A 24,011-nucleotide genomic window follows, 5' to 3' on the forward strand; every position below is an offset into this window, starting at 1 on the left:
AGAATACTAACCTCATCGGGGTGCTACGAAGATTAAGTAGGTTAATTTGTATAACGAGTGTCGGAGAGTACTCGGTCTCCACCTTCTGCTCCCTCCCATTGCAGGCCCTGCCTGGCAGCTGGGGGGCTTCTGCCGCCTGAAAGCCGTCCCACCCCCCACCCCTCCTAAACTGGGCATATCCGGCCTCTGTGAACGGCCTTGCCTTGGCAGATGCCGCGGTCCCGCCCAGCTCTTAGGGAGACTTTCCGGAGGGCGAGAAGAGGAGGAGGCTAGGCGGAAGGGAGAGGAGGAGAAGGAAGGGAACAAATGTTTTCTTTAACCTGAGAAACTTGGCAAGGCAGCAAAACTTGGAGGAAGATAATGTGCTCATCTGGGGAGTAGTGGGTCCTTGCTGAGTTTCAGGGGGTCGGGAGGTTTGAGTCCCAGTCCTGGCTCTGCCACTGACTGGTGGCCTTGGGCATCTTCCTCGGCCTGCTAAAGCTTCGGGAGGCCAGCAAACAGCTCATCTGTTGACTTCCAAGCAGGTCGGAGGACCAGGTCACGGGAGGGCAGTGTGGTGCAGTGAGCAGCCACAGGAAATCAGATCCACATTCCCATTTTATAGAATAGCAGGTAAAGGCTCAGAGATGCCACACAACTTCCTTCAAGGAGAGCAGCTTAGGAGGGTTTTGTGAAGAAGGAATGAGATGATTGTGCTTGGGAGGTGGCTCTTGTTGTCACTTGTTAGCATGTGTTTTAAGGAACCAGAGAGATGACTTACGTGACAGAGAACTTCAAAGCCAGGACTTGAGTCAGACAACCGTGGTTTGTACCTAATTTCTGCTTCTTAGTAGCTGTGACCTTTGGGGAAGGTACTTCTCCTTTCTCAGCCCAATTTCTTCATCTATAGAAAGGACAATAGTACAGACCACTAATAAGTTCCGAGGGTTCAATGAGTTAATGTTCTCGTATGTGAAAGCACTTAGAACAGTGACTGGCACACAGCGAGCACTGTTTATTGTTCCCTGTGATGATTGTTGTCTGTCATTGACACAGCCACTGTTGGCCGGGTATTTTGCTCCTTGAGGCAAATGGCATCCTAACAGATAACAGTGAGCCCCTCTAAATACAAGCATGTCTGTAAAGTGCTTAGCACAGAGTAAACGGGATACATATTGGCTGTGATGGTCATGATTATTAAAAGGTTTTGGGTGCGTGTCTTGAGCCCGACTGAGGGAGGATTGGGTGGGTTGGAGGGTGTGTGGTCCAGCAGAAGGCAGAGTCTTGCCCTCCTGAGAGGGGCTGAGTCCAGACACATGCTGCCACCTTGCCCAACATCTGGCTAAGAAAGGGAAGGTGAAGGGACGGGTGGGGACCTTGAGCTGTGGTCGGCCTCCTCCTTGTTCCGGAGGTATTTTGGGCATTGGCAGGACCCAGATGCCAAGCTCTGAAACAGGAGGGGGTGTGGCCGTCCTCCTCCTGGGCTCCTGCCAGCCTAGCTAAGGCTTATAGGAAGCCAGCACCTGAGCAGGCCCCCAGGCCTGTGGCCCTGGGCACTTCCGGGTCTGTCTGCCCTGGGCACTGGATCACCAGGCATGTGTATTCCTGCAAGTGGGCACAGGGCTGCTCCCAGGTGGCTCTACATTTCAGCAAATGGCCTCGAGCACCTACAGTGTGTCAGACAATTGGGTTGGGCACCTCCGGGACTCTGCCTTCTGACCAAGTAACTACCGTAGCCGTGTGATGAGAGCCGCAATGTCCCGAAGAGAACTTTGCACAGGCTGCGTCCCCGCCAGGTCTTGGTGCCTGTGGGTCGGGCCATCCTCTCAGTGAAGGCCCTTGGGCTCCAGGTTCCACAGCGCCAGCTAACAGTGGCTGCAGCCCTCGCTCTCCGGGGTGTGGTCCCCAGGCCAGCAGCAGCAGCAGCAGCAGCGGCCCCCTCTGGGAGCTCGGGAGAAATGCAGACCCACTGACTCAGAATCTGCTCTTTTTTTTTTTTCCTTTTTTTTTAGCCCCCTAATTCAGAACTCTTTGAAGAGTCTGAAGAAATTTATTGGAGGCCCACTAGGTGGGACAGAGTAGACCTTTGGTTTCTAAGTAATAAAATAGATGAACAGAAATGACGCCTTCCCCCTAGGTCCTGAAGCAAAATCCAAAAAATCATGGCCCCTCTCAGAGCAAAGTCTCTGGGAGGCGGCATAGCTCCAGGCAGGTCCTGTTTTGCTGTTGAAAGAGACTCTGAGGCCTGTATTCACTTATATTGCTCCTCTAACAAGCTATCACAACTTGCGTGGCTTAAAACAATGCAAATGGTTGGTCTGCAGAAGTCTGACACGAGTCTCACTGGCTAAAATCCAGATAGCCACAGGGCTGCATTCTTTTGCGGACCCTCTAGGGAAGAATCTGTTTCCTTGCCTTTTCCAGCTTCCAGCTGCCCACATTCCTGGGTTCATGCGTGGCCTTCTTTCTCTGTCTTCCGAGTCACCAACTTCACCTCTCTCTTGGACACTTCGCCTGCTGCCATTGCTCTCCCGCTCCAGAATCTGCATGCTCACTAGGTCTCCAGGGGCTTCGCCAGCACCTTGAGGCTGGTCAGCCCTGGCTTACAGTAATAATGTCGCAGAGTAACACTTAGAGCACGGGCTGTGTGCTCAGTGCCTGTACAGCTGTGGACTCCTTTAATTCTCATATCAGCCTGAAGGCGCTGGGACTGTTCATATCCCCGTTATGTAGACAAGAAAAAGCCAAGAGAGGTTAATTAGCTTGCCCAAGGTCACACCACAGCTAGTAAGTGGCTCCAAATGCTAGGATTCCAGTTCAGACGTTTGCCGTCTGCCCTTAACCATGATATTGGACTCTTTCCCTCATGTAATGGCTGCATCTAGTATCAAGATTTCTGGAAGGGCCCCGAGTTGCTCCATCTTTTCCTTCCGCAGACCTCAGCCTGTTGGATTGATTCTGGTTCATCTCCTGAAGCTGGGGAAGGGCTTTCTTTCTCTGAGCCCCTTTCTGCCTGATTGAAAATGGAGGTTCTGTAAGTCAAGGTTGGAAGGGAACAGCTGTGGGTTTGGCAGCCAGCCAAACTCCCCTCCACCAGCAGGCCTGTCTCCTCCAGACAAAGGGCCAGGGGTTCAAGGCCCCCGAGAAAGGGCCATGAGAGCAGTACCTCCCTGGGCCCCCCTGAATCCTGAGGTACTCCCTGGACTGTCTGCTTTAGTTTGGGTTCCTCAGAACCAGACCTGAGACACGGATTCGCGTGCCGGTGATTCCAGGAAACCATGACAGAGGAGCACGTGAGAGAGACGGGGCAGGGGAGGCGTCCAGTCGTGTGTGCGTTGAGAAGCCAGCTGCCACTGTGGGCAGCGGGACCTTAGTCCTGACGGGAGCCAATGTGGAACATACACCGGAGCGTCATCCCCCAGGAGCGGAAGTGTTTACACTCCGGCTCTCGTCAGTTACCCGTTGACACCCCTGCCCTTCCTGCAGCACAGTGGGCTTTGGAAGCCAGAGGAGTTCCTCGGGGGCCAGGGGAACGCAAGTGCTGGCAGTTAGAAGTCAGGGTGACGTGGTGAGGGTCAGGGAATATGGGGGTCAGGGGACCAGCAGAGCCTGCTACCCTGCCTGAGTGCATCGTGCCACCATCTCCCAGCTGCCCAACCAGAATCCTGTGGTCCTCCCAGATGCGTCCCCCTCTCTCACACGCCAAATCCAATCTGTAATCACACTCTGCCATTTCACTCCTAATTATCTCTTGACTTCATCCATTTCTCCCCATCCCCATCCCCTTAGTGAGGCCACTTATCACTTTTGCCCGGATACCTGCAAGTCTCCTTTTTGGTCCAAACTCTGTAGTCACTTGGCACTCATTCGCTCTGACCTCTGCCCGCCTCTCCCAGGCCCCAGCCATGTCTCCCCGCTCCAGCACCCTGAACCTCTTATGCTCCCCTCTGTTTCACCTCCAGGTCTTTCATACGTTGCTCCCTCTACCCAGCACCCCCTTCCCTATCTCTCCTCCCTCTCCACCCTCTGACTCATTCCTCCTCCAGATCTCAGCTTAGAACCGGCACATAAGCTTCATCTCATGTGCCAGCTCCAGGTAACTGATAATGGACCCCTGAGTGCTGTGTTGAGAAGGATTCTGGAGCCCAGCGCAGGTTTGGCAGGAGTGTCGGGGTTGATTAGCAATGTCTGGCCTGGGCATGGGCAGGGGATGTGGAACCGCGGGACCCACGATTCCTCTGGGTGTGTCAGTGGCTGCCCCAGCCCATTCTGCCCTCCCCCCACCATAGCACTCTCTACTCTATTGAAATTGTCCCATGTGTGTCTGTCTAGACACTGAGGTCAGTGCCTGCCCAGCATGGGGCCTGGCTACAAGTGATCCTCTGTAAATTCTGATAAAGGGTAGGAACTATGAAGAGATGCGCACACACGTTACACACACACACACACACACACACGCACACGCTCCAAGTCTTCTTCATCACAGAATCAGGACCCCAAGCTCTCAGAGCTGGCTGCCAGTGCCCCTCCAGCCCTTCCCTCTGCATCGCGTTGTCCTGAGGTGTCTGGGTCATCAGCATCCAGTTCCCTGGGTATCTGGGTCACTCTGCCCACAGCCCTAGAAAGCAGAATGTGAGCGGATGGCAGGGCCACCTCACCTGGGCTCAAGGACGCATTCCTGCCAAGGCTTTTTCCTAATCACCAAAGATCCAGGAGGCCAGAACACCCTTTCCCTTCCCCACCTCTGCTGTTAGCAGTCGTATGCCTGAAGGACAAACCAAGACTGGATGTGGCCATGCGCTAGGAGAGGGGGGGTTATGAGCATCTGACTGTGCCAGATTCTGTTCTGGGACGTTTATCTCTTTTAATGCTTAAACAGCGCCGAGGAGATATCCTATCACTGTGTATTCCTATTTCACCAAAAATGAAACCCAGACTCTGAGAAGTGAAGAATGTGTCACCACAACTAGTGAGTGGGTGAGTCAGGATTCAAATCCAGGCCTGCCTGACCCCAAAGCGTGGACTGCAATTCCCTGTGCTTTGTCCCTCGGGGCAGCTGGAGACAGTAGAGCAGAGTGGTTACCCAGGTCTGCCACTTACTAGCAGAGTGATCTTGGTTGGCTTACATAACATTTCTGTGCCTTGTTTTCCCCTTCTGTAAAATGGGTATTGATAATGGGTACCTAACTTTCATGGAGTTGTTAAATGAGGAATAAGTGAGTTAATATGGATAACTTAGTACTAGAGTGCTTGGCTCATGACCTAGTTTTTAAGAAAGAAAATAAAAAATAAATCCAATTGCTGGCTTCATACCAACGAACCACACTCTTGGAGCAAGGGGCAGCGGGAGGGGTAGGTTTGGAAATGTCTTGAATGCTGAAGAAGCCAGAGTCAGGATTGTGTGATGCTGTGTATCCTGGCATTCATTTCAGTTCTGCTCCAAGGCTTGTTTTGAAAACATGAATTTGTTCCAACACGATTGAAGTATTAGGGAATAATGTGAGCACGACACACATGTTCCCTTCACTCAGGTGCGAGTTCATCCACAAGAAACACTAGGTGAACGCAGAAAATTGCACCCTTGTAGGAATACACAAAACGCACCTCGAACATCTCCCTGCTGCCTCACCTGTGTGTGTGATCCCATCCACACCTGGTGTTACAACTTTCCGTCCATTTCAACAGCTCTCCCTCCCCTCTTCGCAGTAACGTTTAGGCTGCAATCCTTCTGACACTCATTTCCACAAGTAAACTTCAGGTCATCTTCAAACAAGGTGAAGCCCCATGTTTATGGTATTTACTCATTTCTTAACCACTTAGTGTGTGTAAGACTATGCTCCCATTTTTACTATGGTCCTGGCTTGAACTGACCGTACGGTAGGCTCAGCCAGTCTGAGGGATGGTGGGTGGACGGGTGGACGTGTGGGGCAGGTGGTTGTGAATGGATGGACAGAGAGCCCGTAAAACACTAAAACCTTTCAGAACCCTGGAACCCATAACCACCACGAGGGCAGTGCAGCCTTTTAATTCCCGATGCAATTGAGACAGGTCTGGAAAAGAGAATAGAGTCAAACCCCCAATAACCCAGTTAGTCCTCTAACCATCGAGAGCGCAGAAAATACAAGGCCAAACCGAGCTCGAAGATTAATAATAAAAGACAAATGGGTTTCAGCTCCTCAGAAAAAACTAACAAGATTTGAAATGCGGGTAATCTCATTTCACCATTAACACAAAAATAAAAGGCCCGTGGAACATGGGTTGTAGTCCTGTTTCAAGCCTCTGCATGGCGTGTGCCCCTGGGAGGAACCAGCTGCTACAACTCTCCGTTCCCCCCCCCGCCCCCCGTACCCCCAAATGGCCTGAGCTTGGTCTCAGGCATCCAGATGCTGCACCTTCTAACAGGTTTGGCATTAGAAATGCCATGAAAAGGCTCTCGCTGGCTGGGCAGCGGGGACCAGCAGCCATGGTATTGCGAGCCTTTATTCATTCAGCAAACACTCTGTGCCAGGCCCTCTGCTAAGCGCCTTGCCTGCCTATCTCATGGATTCTCCCCAGCAACCCAGCAAGGCGATTACAATGTACTCCCGTTTTAGACATGAGGAGACAGCACCTCAGAGAGGTTACAAAACCTACCCCAGGTTGCCCAGCGCTAGAATCCAATCCAGTCTTAACCACTGTTATTTTCCCAGTTTAGGATCAGCTGAAGTGAACATTTATTGAGTTCCTACTGCATGCGAGGCATGGTGTACATGGTAGCATGTATAGGTACTTAATAACTCATCAAGCTCTTTCCTACCCCTTTGCAAATGGATCCAATGAGCAGAGACTTTCGATACTTTTAAAACGGGTAGTGCACAGGCATCCCACCAGTGCAATGGCTGCACACTGTTCATTAGGGAGCTTGTGGTCTTGTTTGCAGATAAGAAGATTCAAGTGCAGAGACACCAGCAGCTTGCCAGAGGTCACACGGCAGGCAGGTGTCTAGCGAGGGGTAGAAGCAGCTCTGACTTTGTATCCTCTGCCTTGCGCGTTACTCCTGGCAAGGAGTGGGGTCTCCAATGCAGTTGGTCCTCTGGCCAGCAGGGACCTGCCATCACTGTATTCTTCCTTCCTCCATGGAGGATGTGATAACCCGTTCAGGGTTTCTGGGGCGTCTGCCTGGTTCCTTGGCAGCCGGCGAGGCACCCTGGGATGGGAAATCAGGCAGCCGCCCAAATATTATAAACAATTACCGCTAATTACCAGGCCTGCCAGTTCCCCATTGTCTGCTCACAATCCCACCAGGAACCGAGGAGCAGACGATGATGGTGTTGGAGGAAACTTTCAATTTCAGGCTGTAGAAGCCCAGCTCTGCCAGGGGCTTGGAATCCAAGAGGCAACACAGTTTCTCGGGCTTCTGGAGACCAGACAGACCCTCCTCACAAATAGGAGCCTGGACTGTCCCCTGCCCAGATGGTCAGGAGGCTGGATGGGGTGGAAAAGAAACTCGGTATGAAAGAAAGGCCATGTCACCGGCCTTTGTGAGAAAGCCTAGTTCTTTCTTTTTTCTTTTTTCTTTTTTTTTTAAGAAGGGGAACAGGACTTTATTGGGGAACAGTGTGTACTTCCAGGCCTTTTTTCCAAGTCAAGTTGTTGTCCTTTCAGTCTTAGTTGTGGAGGGCACAGCTCAGCTCCAGGTGCAGTTGCCATTTCTAGTTGCAGGGGGCACACAATGCCACCAGTTTCATGGCTTCGTTCATGGACTCCAGATGGTAGCAAGAGAGCTGCCAGAGGTTCCAGTCTTTTGTCTCAGGTTCAAGTCTGGTGGGAAAGGAGAGCTTCTCACCCACTACAGTTCAAAGAAAGGTTCCCGGCCGCATACTTGGGGGCTGAATTGGGCCACACGTCTGTCTCTGAGCCAATCTCTGGTCAAGAAAAGGAATGCCCTGATTGGCCAGGTTGAACTGATGCCACCCTCTGGAGCCTGGTCTGCTCCGCTCCATGGGAATCATGTCTTGGAGAGGGGGCTCCCCAAAGGAGCTTTGAGGTCTTGTTCCCCAAGGAAGGAGGTAGACATTGGGCAGCCCACAGCAGCAACAAATGCAGACCTCCGAGGCCAAGCTACTGGGCCTGTGCATCTCAAACTATCGGATGCAAGCGTGTCTTCTGGAGCTCGTGTTAAAAGACAGGTTCTGAGTCAGCAGCTAGGGGTGGAGAGGGGTGCAATTCTGTTTCTAATTAGCTCCCAGGCAGTGCTGCTGGCCTCTGGACCACACTTTGAGTGTCATAACATTAAACTGCAGGAGCCAGGCACTGACAAGCATCTTCTCCCGCGATTCCTACAACCACCCCAAGAGGCGGGTGTCACCCTACCCATTTCCCAGAGGTGGAACCGAAGGCTCGGCAAGGAGAGAGAGAGGGAGATGGTGCAGGACACAAAAGCTGCCCCTAGAATGTTGGACTCAGAGCTGAGGTTCTAGGGCCATGAAGATGGAAAGACAGATAGAGACAGGACACGGGTCTGCCGGAGGTTGGGTGATAGATGTGGACAGAATAGGCGTGGCATGTGGGACGTTTTGGAGCTGACCGCCTGAATCATCACAGCCCTCTGTCAGCTCGGGAACATTTGTTTTTGTCTCCTCCTTTCTTCTTGCAGCCTTAACTACGGGGGAGTCTGCCTGGCATCGGATGCCCAGTTCAGTGACTTCCTGGGCAGCATGGGACCAGCGCAGTTTGTGGGCCGCCAGACCCTGGCCACCACGCCGATGGGTGAGTGTCCCAAAGTATGTACCAAAGTATGTGTGTGTGGGGGGTCCCACCAGAATCCCTGCATCTCCTCTGCCTTGGCTGCATCTGCTGAGGACCCAGCCTAGAACCTGGTCTACACCTGCCAAGCCCTCAGCGGAGACCGGGCATGCAGTGTGGGAGTCGGTTCTGGTCTTGTTTGGGGCTGGGAGCAGGGGAAGGGGGTTTCCTCCCTACGCAGAGAGGAGGATCTGAGTCCTTGGCTGAGCTTTGAAGCCACGTCCCAGTCTCATGTCCCGAGGCCTCTTGCAGGAGACGTGGAGATCGGCTTGCAGGAGCGGAATGGACAGCTGGAAGTGGACATTATCCAGGCTCGGGGGCTGACGGCCAAGCCAGGCTCCAGGACGCTGCCAGGTGTGGCACGGCCTCCCCCTGCGAGGTGCGGGTGGAGGCAGGGAGGGGGTCGAGAAGAGAGAAAATTGAGCCCCACTGTGGGGGACCCCTTTGTTGCAACTCTGGTGACTCACAGAGAACTGGTGATTTAGGGTTTATTCTGGGGAACCAGTTGAAATCGTCAGCTGACCTTGTTAGCCTCCCACTGAACTGAGCTACTAGAGGGCAGAGACCATTTTTCCTGTTTATGGTTATACCCCAGTGCCAGGTAGGGTGCTTGGCACACCGTGGGCGCCCAGTAAACATTTGTTGAGTGAATGGCTGGCGATGACTGTAGAAGCCAGGGAAGGGGTAGGTGAGTCAGAGACAGAGGCAACAGGTGAGTACAGGGTGAGCAAAGGCAGCGGGGAGCCAGGCAGGACCACCCAAGGGGGTGGAGCAGGTCCCACCCTACCCTGGCTGCACCCTACCGCCCACACCCACCATCCCACTTGCCCCCTTTGCCTCCTCCCTAGAGCCCACAAGGGCGCTCCGATCCCCAGTGGTGGGTGGGTGGCCTCCTTCTGCTGTGCCCTTTGCCTGCCATTTGAGGCCCACACTGGAACTCACCCTGCTGGCCTCTGTCCCCAGCGGCCTACATCAAGGCCTATCTGCTGGAGAATGGCGTTTGCATTGCCAAGAAGAAGACCAAAGTCGCTCGCAAGTCACTGGACCCACTGTATAACCAGGTGCTGCTGTTTCCTGAGAGTCCCCAGGGCAAAGTCCTGCAGGTAAGGGGCATGGTGTGTGTGTGTGTATACGCATGAACGTGCACGCACGGTACCAGAGGAGAGGGAGGTACGCCTGGGGAGGACCTCGCCTGGAGGACGTAGAGCACTGTGGTTGAGGGGAGCTCCACAGCTCACTGTGCGTCTCTGAACACGTTTCTTTCTGAGCCTCAGCTTCTTCATCTGTAAAAGGGGGACACTGATCATACCTACTGATAACAGTGACCGTGAAATGTGTGCTCCGCACAAGAAAAGTGTCTGCACGTTTGACGTGCAGTACGTGCTCTACAAATGCCTTCCAACAGCATCACCATTAACAACCTGCTCTGGAGGCCAGGGCCGTGGCCACACTGATAACGGACTGGGAGCCTTCTGAGGACCCACGCAGGTGGTTGGTCCTCCGGCCGTTCAGAGGGTCCCAGTGGTGACTCAGACCTGGAGCTAGAAACAGCTGCCTGTCATGGGGACAGGCACGGCCCAGGTCAGGTGGCTGCAGGAGCCATAGGCCCGTCCTCTCGGAGCTGTCGCTTGGGCACCTCTGGCTTGTACCTCATTTTTGCGCTCCTCACCTGGGCGGGCAAAGCAAATGAGGATGGGGCCAAGGAGTAACAAGCTTCCGAGGTAGTGGGACTTCTGCCAAACTGGGAAGCCCAGGTCCTGTCTAGGACGGTTTCTCTGCCTGAGGGTGAGACCCATCAGTGAGCTGTGAAATCAGTTTAGCCAGTCTCAGCAACTTTTCCTGTAATGGAATGGAATAGGAGAGATAACATTTATCACCCTTAGTAATGGAAGTCTTCTTTGGGGGGGCACTGGATGCCATGGTAAAGCCCAGGTGGGCACAGGTGAGGATGTCTTACCGGTGACCCTTGTCAAAAAAGTGTGGGGAAACCCTTCTCGTCTAGAGGCATACAAACACAATTTTGAAACAACCTGAGGGCTATCCACTCTACATGTTTCATGAGTGGGTTTCTGAGGCTCTGGAAGCAGAGGGCACATGGGGGAAGCAGGTAGAGAACGCACGATATAGGGTCAGCCCTCAGACTTGGGTTCAAAGATGGGGCATGTGGAGGATGGCATAGAATGGAGAGGGCAAGACTGGAGGCAGGAAGCCAGCCATCCAGGTGAGCAATGACGGCAGCACTGGAGCCAGGAAAATATGGTTGGACTTGAGCAATTTTTAGGGGGTCAGACCCATAGGGCTCAACGGTGAATGGGGAGTGGGGGTGACCTCGGGGTCTGGTTCTGGGCCTGAACGTGGCATTGGAGGGTTAGAACCACTGTGTCTCTCGCCCCGCAGGTGATCGTGTGGGGGAACTACGGCCGGATGGAGCGGAAGCAGTTCATGGGAGTGGCCCGCGTGCTGCTAGAGGAGCTGGACTTGACCACCCTGGCCGTGGGCTGGTACAAGCTCTTCCCCACCTCCTCCATGGTGGACCCAGCCACAGGGCCTCTGCTCCGGCAGGCATCCCAGTTGTCCCTTGAGAGCACCGTGGGGCCCTGCGGCGAGCGATCTTAATGCCGGGGATGGGGAGGGGCTCCCCGAGATGGCCTGGAGACCACCCAGCCCCGACCTGGGACCCCAGGCCCAGGGGCACCTGGAACAGAGGAGGATGGAGTTCTCCCCCACAGTGGGGAAGCAGAGCGGGGAGACCTGCCCCCCTTGAGACCCTCCTCACCCCTTCTTTGCCTCCTGTCCCGACACCTTTCCTCTCCCAACGGGATTGGCTGCACTTTTGACTTGGTTGGTTCTTGACCTGGTGGATGTGGCTGCAATCCGGAGAAGGGAAAGACTGAGGTGGCAGAGCACACCATTCTCCTGCCCCAGACACTGTCTGACCGTTCCCCCTTTTTGCCTCCTCGGAAGCTCGCTGCCCAGAGCCAAGTCCAGAACCCAGCGGCCATCTCCATGGTGCCAATTACCAGCAAGTGTCTTTCCTGCGGCACCGGGTTCAGGCAGCTACACCTGCCCCAAAGCTGATGGGGCAGCTTTGCAAGGATCCGGAGCCAGCTCCGGGGGGCCCAGAGCCCCCCACTTGAAGAGGAGCTCAGGCCTCCCTCCACCTGCCCGTGGAAGGAGCTTTGCCGCAGCCTGTCCGAGTCCATCTGTCTGTCCCCTCCTGCCTGCCCCTCTTCTGGTGGCTCTAGGAATTGGGGTCCAGCAGGGACCAAAGGAAAGGAGGAGGTGCCCAGGGCCTGGCACAGACCCCCAGGGTGCCTTACTCTGTGGGATTGCAACAGGTTACTTTGGAAACTATTGGACTGGAAAGAACTGTCATCTGGGTTTTGGTGGAGGAGCTATAGGACCCTGATTTTCCAGAACCCCAAGCCCAGAGAGCTCACCATCTCTGTATTTTGGGGTGCTGGATTGGAGAGGGAGTCTGGGGAAAGCTGGGAGTAGGACTGGTGGTGCCAAGGTGAGGGTTTCCCAAATAGGGGAATCCCTTCTTATTGGATGAGGTCAAAGGTCATCTTGTCTACCCCTCTGCCTCCAGGCGAGGGGTCTGGGGAGGCAACAGAGCTCCCCTATTTTAGTCTTTTTAAACAAACCATGTGTACTAAGGGCAGAACCCTCTGCCCCGGCCTCCATTCCCTTGGCTTAAGGAGAGAAGGAGAGTGTGGAGGTGGTGAGTCTAAGAACTGGGACATTCCCTCTCAAGCAGACTTGGGTAGCTGCCTTCCTGGCCCAGCCCTCCCCAGGGCTTCCCTTAGGAAGCCCTTTTGCATGCCGAGGAGGACGCGGGCTGGCCCCTCTTTATAGAAGCACATTTCTGCCACCTCCCCTGGGAGGCACCCAGCAGCCCACCACCCCTTATTATTACCCAGTCCCTGCTGTGTAGGGCGTAGGCCAGGTTAGCTGGGTAGAGTTAGTGTTCCACGCCCTGGGGCCTGTTCTTAGCTTGCATATAGTTCTCACGGAGTCCCAGGATGGGGTGGAGAGGAGACGCAAGTGCATTCCAGGAGACCTCTGTCTCCTCGCTGGCCCGGGCCTGGCGCTCAGGAGGCCAGCCCTCCTCCTTCCCCTGCCTTCCCCTGCTCCTGTAGGGTTCTAGCTGGAGCTGCCCCCTATACTCAGATGTTCTGATTTATTACCCTTGGTACTGATTTTATTTATGAAGCACTCCTGAGGATCTGGTCCTTGGTGGAGGGGGTCTGGGCTCCATTAAGAGGGGTCTTATTCCACTGAGGATACCCGGCTGTGTCTGGTCCCAACTTGTCCCTGGTTCCACTCTAGGCTACTGACCAGGCGATCCCTTCACCTGGCATTCCTCCCCTCACCCCCACCCCCACCCCCAGCCTATTTGAGCCCTGGGCATCCTTTAAAGTCTGGTTGGGTTCAGTTGCCTCCATGGAGTTTCTCACACTGCACTGGGAAGGGGTGATGGAGAATCCCCTTCATCCAGGAGACCTTCGGAGCTCCCTGGGTTTGAGGGGGTGGAACCCCAAGACTGGGACAGGAGGCAGCCGGGCTCTGGGTGGACTGGCATCTGAGGCCCAAGATCAGCCCTTCCTCCATTTTTTTTTTTTTTAACCCATGTGACTTCTCTGCTGTCTGTGTATTACTCGCCATTTGGAATATTTTGAGCCAAGAGAGTGCCTCCCCTCTCTCTGCAGCCATCACCACTCTGGTTGTTCAGAGGTAGTTTTCAAAGACAGGAAGAACCTGGCTGTCCCATCCTAAGGGACAGGGGGCTCAGGGGGCCCCGCAGCCTGAACCCGCCCTCTGGTGTCTGCACAGCCTTTATAAAGAGAGAGAGAGAGAGAGCTCCAAAGCAATAACACCATCCTGGGGGTGGTCCCTAAGGGCCCCCTCACTGACTTTCTTGTTTGTTTTGTGACATCTCAGCTCACCTCCTGGAGGGGTGGGATGAGTGGGGGCTGGAGCCCTGTTTCTTTGTATCATCATCGTGAGCACGTGCCCCCTCCCTTCCAAGGGGCAGCGAGCACTGGGCATGGGAACCACCTTCTGTCCTTACCAAGGGAAGGGGATTTGGGGAGGGGGTGACTCTTCTTATTAGCTTTGGGAACCTCCAAGCCCAGCCTGACCCCACTGCTATCAGATCCTTTGCAGCTCAAACTCCACCATTTGGAGAGGACCAGAGAGGATAGAGTTGGGGGGATTCAGAGTGGGGAGGCTGGGGTCTCTCGGGGACGATATTTTTTTTCAATCTCTAGGCCAAAGGTCACATGCAAGGGTAGCGTGGGAGGGACTCGTCTCCACTTTCCTTCTCCAGAATCCACTTTTCATACTAAAGGGAAAGGAGCTTTAGTAAAGTCATTTCCATTTTACAGATGAGGAGACCGAGGCCCAGTGCAGGAAGAGCCGCCTCAGGTCACCTGTGAGTTCAATGGCACCCTCAACCTGGGCCGCCTCCTCCCACCTGAGGCTGAGCTAGAGCCTGGGCAGGACGAGTAACCTGCCCATTTCTCACGACCTTTCCTCCTCTCCTCCCAGTGGCCTTGAAAAGATAGGCAGGGCCAATTGTAGCCCATCTGAGAGATGAGGAAACTGAGGCCCAGAGTCAGCAAACAAGCAGTGGGGACAGAACACGGGTTCCACTGTGCTTCCTTCCTTCACAGGCCAGACCATCAATCCAGGGCATGTCTGCCATGATAAATATTTGTGGCCTTTAAGCCCTGGCCACCCAGCCCTGCTTGGTTCCATCTCCATGGGCCAGTAACTTTTCTGGACCAGGGTTTGGGGAAGAGGGTTGCCATAGAGACCTAGCTCTCCTGGGGGTCAGGCCCAACTGACTAAGGGTGCACAGAATTTGGCCCAGGCCTTGCTGACTGGTGGGGGCTCCCGCTGAGGGGCCATAATCCTCCAGGACCTACTTGAGAGAGTTAAGAAGTCCCAGGTTCTGCGAGGAGGCTATGAGGGAGTGAAGTGGCTGTAGTTCACCTCATCTTAAGGAAATCCTCACCCAAACTTTCGAGGTAATAACGTCTGATTTCCCTGTAGTACTTGCCAAATGTTTTTGTTTTCAGAGCGCTTTTACCTCGAGTGGACCCTCACAGGAGCCCCTGGGCAGTAGGTGGGGCCTCTATTATTAGCCCCATTTTAAAGAGGGGAAAGCTGAGGCCCTGGGAGGGGAAGGCACCTGCTAAGATCCTATTGTGAGTGAGTGGCAGAGCCTGGACCAGAACTCAGTTCTCCAACAGTTCAGAGCTCTTTCTTCTACACTGGGAGGTAAAGCAGTTCAGGGGGTGGTTATGCACTTTACAAGCTGATTCACCATCCAGTTCCTTAAACCAGAAGCTCCTGGGCACACTTCGGTGTTCCAACGCAGCCCTGAGCCCCACTCCCCTTAGAGCACAGCTGTTGCATCAGGCAAGGCCACCTGCATTTATTTATTGAGCAGCAGTGCTGTGCCAGGCCCAGGGGACCCAGCTGTCCCTGTTCCCCTGTAATGACTCCTGCAGCTCTCTGGGAGGGCCCTGTGTCTGTATAGCAGCACCTCAGAGTGAATGGGAGGCTTTCATATCCATGAGCATCTGACTCACAAACCCTGTGGAGAGGCTGACCGTGCCCATTTTATTCATAGCTTCTGTGAGAGCAAAGTGGAGACTTGAACCCGGGGCCTCAGGCATCACATCTGAAGGCCTTTCACTGGACGGCTGCCTCCTGAGGGGGTGGCAGGAAGGCAGGACTCCAGGTCCGGGTCCACAGGCTGGGGCCTCTGTCCACCCACCTCTCCCTCATTCCCTGTCTGGGAGCACAGGCCTTTGAGGAGGGAGGGTTTCTGGGGCCCCTGGGTTGGAGTGGGTCACACTGCATTGTGTTCATGACCATGTAGCTCATGTTGAAAATTAAAGTTTTTGGCTTTTCTAACCTGGCTTGCTGTTTTGTGTTGAGACAGTTCTATCTGGGAGGCTGGGGGCAGTTGGTGTTTTAAGGAGCTGAGTGCTACGGGATGCCAGCATGCCCACCAGGGACTTTTGTGATACCCCCTCATTGGCCCGTCCCAGGCACCCCTCCACAGGTGCACAAGAGAGACCAGGATTCTGGATGAACCCAGTCATTTTACAGATGTGGAAACAAGCCCAGGTAGGGGATGAGATTCCCCAAGGTCACGTTGCAGGTGCCTGGCAGGACTCACAGAAGAGCTTGTCTCCCAGTATTCAGCTGCATCCAGGTGGCCCCAGTGACATGGTCGGTGTCAACAAGGCTCCTCTCCTCCGAGTGGGGCTGGCCAAGGACAGAGCATCAGCTGGGCCGTGAGGGGTTGGCGGGGAATGTGCTTCCTTAACACATGGGCCAATTCCTCTCTCCACGCTGAACAAGAGAGAGTGATCGTTTAAATAGTGCAGTGATTTGCCCACTCGTCCACATTGGATGCTAAATCGTTCCTATCCGTTCATCTCCTCCCCTGTGCTTCTCATCGTGTGAGCAGCTGGCCTCACTGGTAGGATTCCAGTTTTGAAAATTATGCATTTCCCTTACAACACGGAAAACCGGCCTCTTCCCACAACAGAAAAATAGCCACCTGCTTCCACTTTGGAGGGTCGGATAGTGACGTGGGTCTGTAGAGAGCCTCTCCTAGGTGGCTGATGGAGAGACGCTTAGTAAAACAATTTGGACGACGGGGATTTGCACCTACTGGGTGACTTTATAGAGTCATACTTGTGCTTGTGATGCGACTTTAATAGATTTTTGGAGAGGAAAGAGGGGCTAGCCACAGAAGGGAATGCGAACCGGCCCATGGCAGAAGACTGGCATTGTGGCCACGGGTCCCTCGTCCTGCTCCCAGCTCTGGGGAGGGTGGTGCACTGATAGGTAAACCCGGACCTTCCGCTCTGGGATCGACATCCGCTAGGGTGGGCCTGTCAGATGGACTTCCGACGGGCTGGGAGCCTGCCTGCCCCGCAGCCGCCCACAGCCCCCGGACTCGCAGGGGGCGAGAAGCCCAGATTGTCGCGGGCCCACATCTCAAGTTGGTGGATGCGGTAGGAGACGGACGAGGAGCCCCCGGGGCGGGCCGGGCCGCGGCTCTCCGGCGCCCCCAGGCGGATCGGGCTGGTCCGGCGGACGGCACGCTCGGGCGCATCGGTGCTGGCCGCCAGGAAGCGCAGGACCACCAGGTTGAGGAAGGCGCCAATGACCGTGAGCCCTAAGAGGATATAGAGGAAGCTGAAGGCCACGTAGGGCGGCTTCCTCTGCAGCGCCTCGTCTCTCTGCAGCGCCACGAAGTCGCCGAAGCCGATGGTGGTGAGGGTGATGAAGCAGTAGTAGTAAGCGTGGAAGAAGGTCCAACCCTCAAAGTACGCGAAGGCGGCGGCCCCGAGGGCCAGGGTGGCCGCGCAGACCAGCAGCCCGGCCACCACCATGTTCTCGGTGGACACGCGTGGCCGCTGCAGGCCCAGGCAGCGCTTGGCCGCCAGCAGGAGGTGCCGCACCAGCGCATTCAGCCGCTCGCCCAGGCTCTGGAAGGTGACCAGCGTCAGGGGAATGCCCAGGAGCGCATACAACATGCAGAAGACCTTGCCCGAGTCCGTACCTGGCGCCGCGTGGCCGTAACCTGGAGAAAGAGCGGAGCGTCGGGTCGGTGAGTGCTCAGCGCCATCTCACAACACTGTCGCCCTCGGCCTGCTCGCCAGGGCTCCCTCCAACCCCCCAGAACTGGCCGAGCATCTTGACAATGCTAGTTCTAACTAGGACATTCCCTAGCTTCAGAACCTTGCATGGTTCTCCATAATCACCCCAAATCGCGAACAACCCAAATGTCCCTCAACTGGGGAACCCATAAACAACCTGTGCGACACCCATGCAATGGAATTCTCTGGGGCAATAGAAAGGAATGAACTGCAGTTACCTGCAGCAACAAAGGATGAATCGCAAATGTGTTACACGGAAGCCAAGCTCGAAAAGTACATACTGCATGTACCTTTTAAATGACATGCACCTTCCATTTAAATGACACGCTGGCAAAACGATGAGGACAGAGAACAGATTTGTGGTTGCCTGTCATTGAGACTGGAAAAGGGGTTAACTACAAAGGGGCATGACAGAATTTTGGAGGGTGATGGAAATGTAACATGTCTCGATCGTGGCTGCAGTTAGATCTTCATTTGTCAAAACTCGCAGAAGCCTGTACTGAAAATGGTGAGTTTTACTGTATGTAAATTATGTCTTGATATTAAAAAAAAAAAAAAAAAAAAGAGCAAACTCTCCCGTGGCTCCCAGTATCCACAGGGTAGTCCTGGTTCCCATATGGTGTCTAAATTCCTCTATGATCTGAATACCTACCACCCCTCCAGCCTCACCCCATGTTGTTTCCCCAACCAGCACGTCCCACCTCCACATTCCTTTTCTCAGGTTCCCTCTCCCCCACCCCCTATTTGCCCTGCCCCAGTCCACTCTCCTTCCCAGATCCTAAATGCCTCTTCAGTCTGATGGAGCGATTCTTCACTGGGTCCCCTCAACTGTTGTAGGGGACCTAAACATGAGTGGGCTTCCTTGAGTGTTGGAATGAGTGGATATGTGTCTTTTGCAGGAGAGAGGAGTGAAAGCTTCCAGGGTGTTCTCAAAGGGTCCCATGGCCCAGGAAAAGCCAGTAAACCTTCCCCCACAGAATATGCCCTCTCTAGCAAGATTGGCACCATCTGCCAAAATGTAAAATACACAGACCCTTTGACCTGTGCTGTCCCACAGTTAGGAAGTTAGTTCCTCCAACACACACACGTGCAAAGTGCTGTATGCAAAGTGCTTCAGTGGGTTATCACTGAAGCATTGTGGCTCACAGTGAAAATTTGAGACCGCCTACATGTCCATCAATAGGAGCCTGGTGAAATAAATCATGGTGCCATCCAAATGATGGAATATTACACAGTAGCACTTCCAACTCGGGGTGACTTTGCTTCTGAGGGGACATTTGGCAAGGTCTGGAGACATTTTTGGTTGTCACAGTTGGGAGGTGGTGGCTGTGTGCTACTGGCATCCGGTGGGTAGAGACCAAGGATACTGCTAAACATCCTACAATGCACGGGACAGCCCCCACAACAAAGAATCATCTAGTCCAAAGTGTCAGTAGTGCCGAGGTTGAGAAGCGCTGCTACATGGTTACGAAAAAGACAACAGAGTTCTTTAGGGACTGATATAAAAACATCATCAACATATATTTAGTTAGAAAAGAGAAAAAATTGTGTGTATAATATGTCTATATAATGTGTGCATGTGTGTGTTTTAAAGAAATATATAGGCATAGAATATATCTGGAAGGATACACAAGAAACTGGAAACTGTATTTGATCCATGGCAAGGAATGTGTGGGTTGAGGGACAGGGTGAGAGGGAGACTTCCTTTTTATTCTATATCCTTTTGTGCCAGGTGAACTTTGTACTGTGTGCATATATCACTTATTCAAAATATCGACACAATGTGTGTTTTTAAAGACTATGGCTCCAGTTTCACTCTTCTATTGCATGACCTTATCTGTTATTGGGGGGGTGGTTCTGCCCACCACTAGACTGAGCTCCTTGAGGCCAGAAACGATAATGATTACTTCTGTTTGTCCCTAGTCACCAGTGCCCTGCACAGAGCCTGACACAGACTAGGGCTCAAGGAAAGTTTAATCATCAATAATAACAAAACCAAATTGAACGGGGTGCTGCTAAGTGTGCAACAGAGGAAACTCTTTAGGAGTAAGAGGCGAGGCAGAGGCCGTGTTGTTTCCAGCTGTTTGGGACTATGTCAAGTTTTTGGCGCAGAGTGAAATGAGTAATGATAATAGCTAACCATGCTGGATACTCTACATGGATTATCTTATGTAACCCTCGCAGTGACTGCATGAGATGACATTATCCCCATTTTACAGATAAGGAAATTAGGATCATTGGGAGGAAGCTGGCAAAGGTCACAAACCTGAGCTATGAACTACTATCCTCCATTGTTTCTCAGTGCCTCTCTTCTACCAAAGCAGTACTCACCACCCTGGGTTTTGGCACCTGGCTCTTTACAAGGCTGGCTTATGCCCTGGGGACCACACTGCAAGTGCTGGCGACCCTAGGTGGCCAGAAAAGGCAAAACTCCTGTTTCCACTCTTAGTCCCTTTCCACCCCCCACCCCCTGCCGCCCTGGGCTCCCAGATGCATAGGGAGCGGGGGTATGGGTAGTGTGGGGGAGTGGGGGGATGGGGACAGCCAGGAGAGGAGGCCAAATCCAGCTAGCAGGCCTCCAAACAATGAGGGGGAAAGCAGAAGAGGCGGATAGAGTCAAATACCACTGGGCATGGTGGCAGGGAGAGTCTAGGCTGAGAGACAAGATAGGGAAGCAAGGGTGCCCACGTTGACAGGAGGGGACATAAGGGCTGAATGGGAGCTGTGCCCACAGTTGGCAAATAACGAATTGTCATTATTACTAATTAATAATGCCTATTTAGCTTCAGGCACTGTGCCAAGCATTTCACGTGCTTGACCTCATTTAAACCTGGCAACCACCCACTGAGGTAGGAACAATTGCATTTTGCAGTTGAGGAAAGCAGGGCTCAGAGAGGTATAATCAGTGACCAGAGAAGGCAGGAGGCAACAGAGATGAGACTAGAACTCTGGTCTATGTAAGTGCAGAACCCAGGCTTGTAACTCCAATGCTAAACCCACAAGCTCACATTCACCTGTCAGAGCATTATGGAGACATTTCCACCAAGGCAGGGTGGTGATCCAAGCCCAAGGGGGCGCCTGAACATCCACAGTTGGGGCCCGGGGAGTGGCTGGTACCCAGCTGGGAGCCCTGCAGAGCCTCCTTTCCTACTTCCCTAGGCTTAGGCTCCTCAGGTACCAGCCAGACGGTAGCCATGGCAACGGCTGGCAGTCCAGATGCTGCAGAGAAAGTGCTGTGGATCCCCGAGGGTGAAGTCCAGAGCTTGTGGTAATCAGTCATTCCTTCAATAACTATTTACTGAGTGTCTACTGTGTGCCAGGACTGGCCATACTGCAGTGACTAAGACAGACTAGAAGTAAGAGAATAATAATTATAATACAAAAAAAATCACTTTCTTGTTTTAGTGCTTTCTCTTGTGTCAGGCCCTGTGCTGAAACTTTCTGCATATGTTATTTGCTTGATAATGAGAGAGAGCCTATTAGCACCCCTAGTTTACAGAGGAGAAAACTGAGGCTCAGAGAAGTTATGCAACTTGTCTCAGGTCACACAGCTAGTGTGGTGCAGCCAGGCAAGGAAGCAACTCCAGCCTCCTGGGCTTCCGGCCCCACTTCATCTGTCTCCCAGCCCCTGGGGCGTTTTCTGGGCACTCTTGCATGCCGGCCTCTTGGCAAACTTGACCTACTGACTTTTCCCAGCCCCGACTGCACAGAATGACAGCCCATTTGCAGAGGGAGGCAAGGGAGGCTCGGTAAGCTGAAATGACTCGTCCAAAGTCACCCAGCTGGGCAAGGGCGGAGGTGGACTGCAAACCCAGGGGCACCCCAGGGGCATCGAGCGGGCGCCGAGGGGGGCGCCAGGGTGCTCACCGATGGTGGTGATGACGGTGATGGCGAAGTAGAAGGAGCCGGCGAACTTCCACTGGCGGCCGGCGCGGTGCGGCTCAGCCTGGAGCGCCAAGCGCTCCAGCTCGCGGTAGTCCTCCGCGGAGAAGCCGTACTTCCTCTGGAGCTCTCTCTGTTTCTCGGCCAGCAGCCGCTGGCGGCCGCTCTCCGCCTCCGACTCAAGTGCGTCGAAGACCGCGGCGCCCACCAGCAGGTAGGACAGGATGCACAGGACGAGCGCGGCGGTGCGCACGCTCTGCTGCCTCATGGCGGCGCCCGGGGCCGCGCTGTCCCCCTGCGCGCCGTCCCTCCCGGGTCCCCGCTGCGGCCATGCGCCCCGACGGTCCCCCGCACCCGCTCCGCCCCCACCAGCGCCCACGCGACCCGCGCGGCAGGAGCGCGGGCTGCACGAGGCTAGAGTGGGGCACCCAGAGGCGGGGCCTCGAGGGGGTGGCAAGCAAGGGCAGGGAGGGCTCCTCCAGCCACCGCCGCCCCGCCTCCACCACACATCTGCCTTTGTTTACCCGCTGGCGCCCCGGGGCTAATGTGTCTGCAAATAGAGACATCTGGAGCAAAGCGCCCATAGCCTGGGTCTGCAGAAGTCCTATTTCCACCACCCTCGCGTCCTGTGACCTTGGATGACCTCATGAATGAATAACCTCATTCATTCATTCACTCACTCCTTCCTTCAGTCATCCAACAAATATTTACCAAGCACCTACTGGTGCAAACAAGATTCCTGATGTCAATAGAGCTGATGTCCTAGAAAGGAGGGTTGGCTAAAAACCAAACAAAAAGATAATTTAAGAAAGTGTGAGAAAGAAGGGAAACAGTTTCTGGGGGAAAGTGGGGTCTGCCAGCTAAGATGGTGGGGGAAGGCTTCTTTGGGGAGTGACTGGGAGGGAGCATGGAGGCAGCAAGTGCTTTAGGAAGTAAGGCTGGAGCTAGGAGAATTGGGGTGCTGCAGGGTAGGGGGAGGTAGAAGAGGAGGGAGCAGAAGGAAGACAGAGGTGACTTCACACAGTGTTTTAGAGGCCTGCATATGGGTTTCTTCTTCAGTACAATTGGAAAGGCTATAGGCAGGAAAACAAACACACCAATGATCTGATTGACATTTTTTAAAAAGAGCGTTCTGCCTGTCATGTGGAAAAGGGATGGTGGCTAAGAGTGGAGACCAATTACGAGACTCTTGTAGTCCAAATGGGTGCTGAGGGGAGCCTGGACCAGGGGCACGGGAGATGGAGAGAAGCGGATGGACCTGAGATGTCTTAGGGAAAGGGAGCTGAGCACACACAGCTAGCCACGTTTCCCAGCCTCCCTCGCGCGTAGAAGCTGTGGTCCATGGAATGTGGGCAGAAGTGATGTGTGCCACTTCCAGGCCTAGCCCATAAAACCCTCCCTTATGCCATGTTCTACCGGTCTTCCCCACCTGCAGGCTGAATGCAGAGTCTTTAGAAGAGGACAGAGCCACAGGGTGGAAGGAGCCTGGGTGCCTAAATGACATATTGCAAGGCCACCCCCACCAGGAACACCTGTTTTGACCTTGTGTTGTGTCAAGCCCCTGCAGCTAGTGTTTCCTGCCACACAGAGCAACAGGACTTACTGATGGGTTGGATATGGAGGGCAAAGGGGGGGACTCAGGATGGCCCCTGGGTTCTTGGCCTGAACAGCTGGGTACTTCGGGAGAACTTCCATCGACTTCACTTCCTGAGGAATCCACTCCTGCCCCCCACCCCCAGCACTAAGGTGACACTCATTTCAGAGTGTGGGCAGGCCCTTGTAGGGATTCTGGGCAAAGCATCTGGCAACCTCTCCTGCAGCAATCCAGAGTGTCTGCATCCCCTGGTCTCCGGCTGCAGCCTGGGCATCCATCACCTGTGTCCCATCACTGCTCCAGCCGCTGTCCCCACAGCCCCTCTGCGTTTTTTTGCTCCAGCCACACTCAACTTTCAGCTCCTTGCACAAACTCTTGCTCTGCTTAGAACCGTCCTTTCCCCATCCCACTCAACAGCCAGCATTTGTTGACTGTCTGGCAGGGGCCAGACAACAGTTGAAGCACTTTCCAAGGTTTAATGCATTTAGTCACCGTCTCCTTGTGCAGGAGGTGTGGCTGATAAAGCCCTATTCATCCTTCACCTCTCAGTTAGACATTTCCCTTCCTGACTCCTCGTCAGGTGGCCCTTCTCTGCTGCCAGAAGCTTCTCTGCCTCCTGCCATCTTGCATCCCTCCCACTGCATTGAAATTATTGCATTCCATATCTGTTTCCCCCCTGAAGACAGGGATCCTATCTTGGTCACCTCTCTGTCACCAGCACCCAGACCTGGCAAGAGTACACACCAGTGACTATGGACAAAGGAGTGGCCACAGCATGTGGAAGTTAAGAGAATGGACTCTGCACCCTGTCCGCCTAGGTTCATATCCCACTTCTGTTGCTTAACTGTGTGAAATTGCATGTCTCAATTTCCCCACTAGTAAAATGGGATTAGAAAAGTTCTATCTCATTAGGTGCTATGGTCTGCAGAATAATGCACCCCCTGCCCTGCCCCATAGATGCCCTGTCCTATCCTTGGGACCTGTAAATAGGTTACATGGCACAGAGGAATTAAGGTTGCAGGTGGAATTAAGGATGCTAAGCAACTGACCTTGAGCTGGGAGATGATCCTGGAATATCT

At 53.9% G+C, this 24,011-nt stretch overlaps 2 protein-coding genes across 3 annotated transcripts in view; one reads left to right on the forward strand and one right to left on the reverse strand.

The window, feature by feature from the left end:
* Positions 1–15,686, forward strand: part of RIMS4 (regulating synaptic membrane exocytosis 4) — a 52,652-nt gene extending 36,966 nt beyond the window's left edge. For both annotated transcript variants that reach the window (XM_033095275.1, XM_033095276.1), the window contains exons 3-6: positions 8,615–8,727; positions 9,016–9,117; positions 9,727–9,866; positions 11,161–15,686. In XM_033095275.1, the coding sequence (XP_032951166.1) occupies positions 8,615–8,727; positions 9,016–9,117; positions 9,727–9,866; positions 11,161–11,379 (574 nt within the window). In that variant the 3' untranslated portion in view covers positions 11,380–15,686. The remainder of the gene's footprint in view (positions 1–8,614; positions 8,728–9,015; positions 9,118–9,726; positions 9,867–11,160) is intronic.
* A 16-nt stretch (positions 15,687–15,702) lies between these two features.
* KCNK15 (potassium two pore domain channel subfamily K member 15) lies at positions 15,703–21,606 on the reverse strand. Its single transcript, XM_033095274.1, has 2 exons — positions 21,324–21,606; positions 15,703–17,380 (listed from the first exon to the last, which is right to left on the reverse strand). The coding sequence occupies exons 1-2, from the start codon at positions 21,604–21,606 to the stop codon at positions 16,689–16,691; spliced, it is 975 nt and encodes a 324-aa protein (XP_032951165.1). The 3' UTR covers positions 15,703–16,688.
* Positions 21,607–24,011: the final 2,405 nt, after the last annotated feature.

This window comes from Rhinolophus ferrumequinum, chromosome 23 (genome assembly GCF_004115265.2).
Source record: "Rhinolophus ferrumequinum isolate MPI-CBG mRhiFer1 chromosome 23, mRhiFer1_v1.p, whole genome shotgun sequence".
Taxonomy (NCBI): Eukaryota; Metazoa; Chordata; class Mammalia; order Chiroptera; family Rhinolophidae; genus Rhinolophus; species Rhinolophus ferrumequinum.

Bases quoted from the DNA above. Each gene is read 5' to 3' on its own strand.
- KCNK15 (XM_033095274.1), bottom strand. From the start codon at position 21,606: ATGAGGCAGCAGAGCGTGCGCACCGCCGCGCTCGTCCTGTGCATCCTG. The intron at 17,381-21,323 runs GTGAGCACCCTG...CTCTTTCTCCAG, and splicing joins CACCGTCATCACCACCATCG to GTTACGGCCACGCGGCGCCA.